Here is a 7,428-nt window from a genome sequence, read left to right on the forward strand (position 1 = left end):
AAATACCGAGCTTTATGTGCCGGGCCTGCCCACGTGCTGCCCGCCATCGCCGTGCGCGGGCTTCCATCCCGCTGGGATGGTGTCCGTGTGTGCAAGCCTGCCAGCGAGCACAGTTTTACGTACATGACAGAAATCGAGCTCGTTATCCATAGCGCTTGTTGTCTGAGAAAACCCGCCAGATTTCCTTTGAGGAAAGGATTTCCTTTGCGGGCAGGGACTTAGGCATGGAGGGAATCTCAATTTTCTTTATTTTTTGTTTCGGTTTTTCCTAGGATTTGATTTAAATAAAAAATGGATTGGAGTGGCAAACACAATGGGCCCAATGATACAACCAATGATGGGACGGTGGTACGACTCCGGGGCCTGCCATTTGGTTGCAGCAAAGAAGAGATTGTTCAGTTTTTCCAAGGTACCTCTAGTATAGACGAAGTGTAGTGGGTTTCTTTAGAGCTTTCTTGTGTCTTTTACACGATGTTTTGCACATTTTTAATAGTGGGTAATGGGGAGGATGGGAGGGATTGTGTTAAGTTAGTCTTAAGTAAGAATTTTGCCCTGTAAATGAAGCACGAGTAACCAGAGATGTAGTAAAACACAGAATGTATCTAATTTTGTCGAGGTGGTAAAGATATTTTGCATATTGGGGTAACCTGAATGTTAGCATTTGGATCAGTTAAACTGCTTGATGGGTAGCAATATTTTCTTCATGTAACTTAGGTGGTTCTATTTTTGCATAGTCTAAACAAGAAAAGAAGTATGGCTAAATCCATAAATGTTTAATGAAAGATCATTGGCTTGTATTGTTGGGTGATGGGGGAAACAAGGTGGTTTTCTTTTTCGTTGTTGTTGTTTAGATATGCTTTAAGTATTTGCTGCAGATGGGAATGTTTCAGCCTTTAACACTGTTCCCCTTGACGGGGTTATTTGTCCTTGGGTTAAAGGGTTGGAAATCGTGCCAAATGGGATAACATTGACGCTGGACTACCAGGGGAGAAGCACAGGGGAGGCCTTCGTGCAGTTTGCTTCAAAGGAGATAGCAGAAAATGCTCTGGGGAAACACAAGGAAAGAATAGGGCACAGGTGGGGATGGAGAGTTTGGGATGGTGTTAAATCTTTATTTTTTGGGGGTTGTGGGTCAGTAATGCTTTTGGGGGGTTGGGGACCATTGGGGAATTGGCTGTTTTTAAGAATTTTTATAACTGATCCTAAGTTAATTTGGGAAATACAGTAGATTTGGGGGGTGGGGGAGACAGTATTGCTCTGGGTAGTTTGCTGAACTCAGAAAATTGTTTCAATCGTTCTCATGTAGGGTAATTTGCAATAAATGCTGCTATAGCCAGACATTGTTTTTCAATAGTATGTTTCTCATACTGGAAAGACATGTTTTAAGCTTAATTTGTACAGCTAGAATTTTCACATAGTGACTTTTGCCACTGTAAAGTGGGGGTTTCGAATACACTTAAGATTCTTACGGTTTTGAGGAGAAACTTAAGTTGTATGGTATCTCTAGTCACTGCCATTGGCTTGTACCTTTAGTCATAGAAAACGTAGTATGGCCTTTTGTGAAATTCAGACAGCTTCTGCCTGTGTTCTTACTGGTGCCTTGAAAATCCTTTTTTATTAGATATATTGAAATCTTCAAAAGTAGTAAGAGCGAAATCAGAGGATTCTCTGACATGCCAAGAAGAATGATGGGACAACAGCGACCTGGACCATATGATAGACCATTAGGAGGAAGAGGGGGTTATTATGGAGCTGGGCGTGGAAGTATGTATGACAGAATGCGTCGAGGAGGTGGTGGATATGACGGTGGTATGTTTACCTAATGAACAGAGGTTCTGTTGTGTCATGTTTCTGACATACTTGTCAAGAAATGGCAGTACCTGCCAACACCCATTAGGTTGGACGTATTGACCTCAAAAAAACTCGTAGTGTGTCAAAAAATGCGGCTTGTTATTTAAGATGAATGTAAATAATAAGGAAACTACTTTCAGCAGAATATGATCTCTCATTTGCATGTTTCAGTCTGTTATATAAAAAGAAATGTACTTTTGCACTGTGTTCAGAAATCCAGGTTTAACAGTCCATAGAGGCTGTTGGCAAAGTGCTGGGTGCCTAAAGACTGCAAAATTGAGTGTTGTGCATGGTTCTGTGAGTTCTGAGCAGTAATGTAATCGCTCCTTTCTGTCTCTCCTTTGCACAGGGTATGGTGGCTTTGATGATTATGGTGGCTATAATAACTATGGTTATGGAAACGACGGCTATGACGACAGAATGAGGGATGGGAGAGGTAAAAGAAATTAACAGTTTGTTTAAAAAGCTTTTGCTATTAAGTGAGTGTAAGACAGTATTTTCAAGTAAAAAAATGGCTTCATTGTGCTATTTTATAAAGAAAGAAGGTTGTTTAAAAAGGGGGGAATTGGGGACTCGTAAGAAAGGGTAAATAAATGGCTTAGGATGCTTTCTGGTTAAGGCTTGGGTTGATACATGGGAAGTGTAAATATCAAGCGTTCAGTGGTATAATTCAGTGCTTTCAGAAAAACAATAGTGATGACTTTTGGCTTTACATGATCTTAGAGGTGTGTGGGTTTTTTTGGTTTGGGTTTTCCAATAGGCATGGGAGGACATGGCTATGGAACTGGAGATGCAGGGTCGGGGTTCCATGGTGGCGGTCATTTTGTTCACATGAGAGGGCTGCCCTTCCGAGCCACGGAAAACGATATTGCTAACGTAAGTACCATGGGGAAAAGGGCCTCCTGCTCCCAGGAGTTTGCATGTTCTACTGGGTTAGAGTTCTCAAAACTAGGGACTGCTCTGTCTCCTCCATAAAGTCACGGCCCTTTCTGTGAGTTGCACAGAGTTAATGAGCTTTTAAAGGTGCTGTCTGAGGTGGGATCACCAGAGCAGTCAGCAAAGCTGTATTTAACATTAATCCTTTTACTTGGGGCTCTTCTGTTTCCATACAACTTGTATTGCAGAGACAACAGTTGCTGCTTTTGGTATCCTCTTTTTAAGGTTTTCAGAACTTGTTTAAGCTTATTTAGTTTCGAAAGTAACAGCAGATGTGAAACTTAGCTTGCTTAGTTTACATATTTATTTGTTGACCTGAGCCTATTTTAGGAGGGGCAGGGTGTGAAGACTGTAGGGAGCTGTGTTTGGAGGGGATGGTATCCCATTACTTGAGCTTTTATCTGCCACCCTGATCTCTTTCATCTGCAGATTTTGGGAATGTATTCTTGTGTCATAATGTGGGGTTTGTAGGGGGAAAAGCTTTGTCGGGATACAAGGCTTATATATATTTATATGTAAGAACTCCATTCTTAAACTTGTGCTTGTTTTCTTTTTCGGGTGGGTCAGTTGGTTTGAATTGAGATGCTTTTCTTGTGTCAGTTTGATTGTTTTGTTTAGTCTAACGATTGTGTGAGACAAGGGCCAAACATCAGGCTTTGATTGGGAGCAGTGAGGAAGAGCAGTCTGATGAATGTGTAGCTTTTTTTGAATTCCATGGATGTGTCCTTGCTTTGAGAAATCTGAAGAAGCAGAGACAAATAAAAACCAGGATTTTTTCTTGTCCAGGATGGCATCATGTAAGATTGTATTGCTCAGAGCAGTGTGTGTGGGCAGGAGTTGTTTGTATATTTGCTTTCAAAGAAAGCTCCTCAAGCTCTGTCACTGCAGCTCTTGAGGCTGTGTAGTAATAATGGATCGTCAGTGTAGGTTGACCCAATGTTAAAGGTCCCCTATCCCTCTAATTGGGAAATGAGTAATTAAATTTAATGTGGTAGGACGACATTAATTGATGCAGTGCTCCACTAACCACAGCGATGGAAAAAAGTACCTGACTTGACTTCTACGTTAATGTGATTTTTTTGATTTGTTTTATTCTTAGTTTTTCTCGCCGTTGAACCCTATAAGAGTTCACATTGATATTGGGGCAGATGGAAGAGCTACAGGAGAGGCAGATGTGGAGTTTGTGACACACGAGGACGCAGTAGCTGCCATGTCTAAGGATAAGAACCACATGCGTGAGTGTCGTGTTCCCTGGCACCCGTGGGCAGGGCTCCACAGGGCATCCAGGGTTCAGCCTGAGCTCCTGCCCATTGGCACGTGGCAAACCCGCCTTCTTGTGCTGTTCTCTCTGCTGCTTGTGTGGAGGGATGTTTGCTTTGTGCCTCTGAGTCTGCTTGGTGAAACAAAATACAAAGTAAAGCTTTCTTGCTTCCTGCAGAGCATCGATACATTGAACTGTTCCTGAATTCCACTGCTGGAGGTGGCTCTGGAATGGGAGGCTACGGCAGAGATGGAATGGGTACGTGTGGATTGCACTCTTAGCTGATGTTTTGCCAGGTCTCATGAGTTCCAAGCTTGTAATGGTGCCCTTTTGGCTCCGCAGATCAAGGTTACGGCTCCGTTGGTAGGATGGGGATGGGCAGCAATTACAGCGGCGGATACGGAACTCCCGACGGCTTGGGCGGATACAGTAAGTGAGCTCTGTTCCCCCTCTTTGCTGGGACAGGGTGGCTCCTGTCTGTCTGCTGGCAGACCCGGGGGAAGGGGGGTGGGCTTTGGGCTGGGAGAAAGGAAGGAGGGCAGTAAATCATTTAAACTGTGAAGCACTCGGGGCTTCACACACTGTGCTGCTGCATCAGCTGCTGGTTAAGGGAGTGGTGCTGGAGTAGCATTAGTGGAAGTTGTCATCTGCTGTATTACCCATCCCATTTTTTTCTTTTTTCAAGGTATGTATGCATGACCTTGTGTCAATTGTTTGCAGGTCGTGGCAGTGGAAATAGTGGAGGATACTATGGGCAAGGCAGTATGGGTGGAGGAGGATGGCGTGGGATGTATTGAAGGATAGCCTTCTGCAAAACACCCTGGAAGAAACAGTCTCTGGTCTACTAGACTTTCTTACAAAATTTAATTTCTTTTGTATTTTAAGAACTTTATAATGACTGAAGGAATGTGTTTTCACAATATTATTTGGTAAGCAACAGATTGTGATGGGAAAATCTGTTTTCTGTAGGTTTTATTTGTTGCATACTCTGACTTTAAATAAATTTTTATATTCAAACCACTGATGTTGATACTTTTTATACTAGTTACTCCTAAGGATGTATTACATATTCAAGACTACCAGTCGGTTTAAGTTGTTGTACTATGGTTCCATAAAGGTGGTTGTACTGTAACTCCTATGAACACTGATTGAGTTCTGTGTAATCTTGGTCTAGTGAACAAATTTGAAACATTCACTTGTTTAAGGGGAAAAAGATAGATGAATTGATTAGTTTATTTGGTTAAAGCCTTTCCTAAACCCTTTTGATAAGTTGTATGTAGTAATTGCACCACAGCGTGAAGCTGTGGAGGCTGGAAGTCATTGTTCTGCCTGCCTTCCTTCTGCTGCCACATCCACCAGCACCAGCTCCACACCTGTGTGAACGAGCAGTACCTCTGCTTTCTCCTCCACAGAACCAAGCACCACGTTTATTTCCATGCTTTGCTGTAGCCCCAGAGCCTGCACTTCACACATGTAACCTGCAAAGCAGACTGAAACACTAGCACAGCTTTTAGTTAACATGACATAGGTCAAGCACTTGGAAGCTTTTTACTTAGTATTTTTTTCACTAACATGCTTTCAGCGAGAGTGGGGGAGTTGGAAGCAAGTTAGACTTCTTATCTTTCTTGAATTTATTGTACTTAGACACGGTTCAGCTTTTTTTTTGCTGCTCAGAGCTGATTTGTCTGTATTTGCTCAAAATTTGCCAAGCTGTTCTACAGATGAGCTCCTTAGAAGCCAAGATCTCTAAAATATCTGTAGGCCCAATATTTACTCAGTAACACACAACCCAAACACATCAATAAAACTTTCTGTGCATTTGTGACATGTAAGATATGTAAGAAACTATTGTTTGAAGACACTTAACATACCTGATGTGTAATGGAAAAAGGTATTTATTCTTCTGAGCCAGTGTGATCTCCCAAATTAACTGCTTTGTCCTCAATGCCTCCCTTAAAATGTCAAATGTGATCTTGGGTATTGCAAGTCTGTCACCTGTTTTGCTAGTACTGTGTTATATCTGTAATAAATGTCTTCTTGTGGGAGAGAGGAGAATGGAGTTTATTTCACTAGAGAATGTGTTTGGGGATCAAAGGGACTGGAAGAAAGAGCTGGAAAGGGTAACTGGCACAGGAAGCTTTCCAAGCACTGGAATAGTTTTGGCCAGGAAGGGGAGGGAAGAGGAGTTTGTAACCATTGGAACTCTGTGCTCTTAAGACCTAGGGGGTTCTTGGTCTCCTGCTGAGAACACTGAGGTGTTCCTAAATGGTAGTGGTCAGGACAAGAGTTAATCCAGCTGCAGGAAAACCATGTTACTGGAGAGAGCTTGAAGGAAGCCTATTTTTTCTGGGCACAGCAGGGGGCTTAAAACCTGCCAGCTCTGTACCTCGGGACACCTGACACCTGCTAAGACTCACCTTTGGAGAGCAGGGTGGGGCTCTGCTTTGAGCTGTTTTTCCAACCAGGCCATCTGCAAGGAGCACTCTGGCATCAGTCCCACAGAGCTGGACAGTGAATCCCCCGGGCCTGTCCCGTCCCTTCACCTGGAACGAGAGCAGCATTCAACCTTCCACCTCACCAGCAGCATTTAAATGGCAGAGGACTGGTGGGGATGAAAAGCTGTGAGTAAGGCTTGCCCAGGCAGCTGTAGGGTTCATGGCTGTGTACAGGTGTGTTCCAGCCCCGGGAGCTGCAGTGCTCGGCTGCTGGTGCCAGGAATCCCTTCCCTTCCAAGCAGCAGGGGCTGACACGGTAAGTGACCCCCCTTTTGTCCCTGTGCATGGGAGGGGAGCAGCAGAAGCAGGAGGAGGAGCATATTTTCTCTGTGTACCTGCTGACACTCCAGTGCAGGAAGGCAGAGTTCATTTCCCAGGAGGAATAAAAGGCTCCTCTGATCCTGTTACAGGCCCTCTTGGTACCCCACAGCTCTTCCTGTGCTCTGTGAGGAAGATTTAGAATCAATAAAGATACAGCATTAGTCATAGTGTGGTCCAAAACCCTTAAAAGCTGGCCAGGTATGTAGTTTGAATGCAAGGGAACGTCAGCATTCACCAGTTTGTTCAAGGAAAAATGTTACTTGCAGACAGTAAAAACAATCTGAGTAATTGCACGCTCTTCCCCCTGCAAAGAGGGTAGCACAGAGGAGAGGAAAAGATGGCAGTTAAGTAACAAATGTAATTTATTGTATCTTATGGAAATCCACTTTAAAAAGTTGCCTGTTTTAAAATTACTTCTGTTCAGTTGCATACTTTTGGAGAAGTTACTTATTAAAGCAGTACAGATTAGCATCATCTATGTCCTACATCAGCCCCTGCTGCCTCCAGTGCCCACTGGAAAACACTGGGAATACTCTCAGGAGGCACATGAGCAGCACTTGACTG

At 43.5% G+C, this 7,428-nt stretch overlaps 1 protein-coding gene across 5 annotated transcripts; it reads left to right on the forward strand.

Annotated features, from left to right (window-relative positions):
* The first annotated feature begins 208 nt into the window (after nucleotides 1–208).
* Nucleotides 209–6,095, forward strand: HNRNPH3 (heterogeneous nuclear ribonucleoprotein H3). 5 transcript variants are annotated; one of them, XM_018079933.2, is made up of 9 exons: nucleotides 209–409; nucleotides 939–1,077; nucleotides 1,622–1,809; nucleotides 2,201–2,287; nucleotides 2,600–2,727; nucleotides 3,887–4,022; nucleotides 4,226–4,306; nucleotides 4,391–4,477; nucleotides 4,734–6,095. In XM_018079933.2, the coding sequence occupies exons 1-9, from the start codon at nucleotides 292–294 to the stop codon at nucleotides 4,745–4,747; spliced, it is 978 nt and encodes a 325-aa protein (XP_017935422.1). In that variant the 5' UTR covers nucleotides 209–291; the 3' UTR covers nucleotides 4,748–6,095. The 5 variants fall into 5 exon arrangements, with proteins under 5 accessions (XP_017935422.1, XP_017935420.1, XP_008924295.1 ...); XM_018079931.2 differs by having other exon boundaries at nucleotides 4,769–6,093; XM_008926047.3 differs by having other exon boundaries at nucleotides 251–409; nucleotides 1,622–1,764; nucleotides 2,612–2,727; nucleotides 4,769–6,093.
* The last annotated feature ends 1,333 nt before the right edge of the window (nucleotides 6,096–7,428 follow it).

The sequence above is a fragment of the Manacus vitellinus genome, unplaced genomic scaffold (assembly GCF_001715985.3).
Source record: "Manacus vitellinus isolate BGI_N305 unplaced genomic scaffold, ASM171598v3 scaffold_48_pilon, whole genome shotgun sequence".
In the NCBI taxonomy this organism is placed as follows: Eukaryota; Metazoa; Chordata; class Aves; order Passeriformes; family Pipridae; genus Manacus; species Manacus vitellinus.

Bases quoted from the DNA above. Each gene is read 5' to 3' on its own strand.
- HNRNPH3 (XM_018079931.2), top strand. From the start codon at position 292: ATGGATTGGAGTGGCAAACACAATGGGCCCAATGATACAACCAATGAT. The intron at 2,728-3,886 runs GTAAGTACCATG...TTTTATTCTTAG, and splicing joins CGGAAAACGATATTGCTAAC to TTTTTCTCGCCGTTGAACCC. The intron at 4,023-4,225 runs GTGAGTGTCGTG...TGCTTCCTGCAG, and splicing joins TAAGGATAAGAACCACATGC to AGCATCGATACATTGAACTG.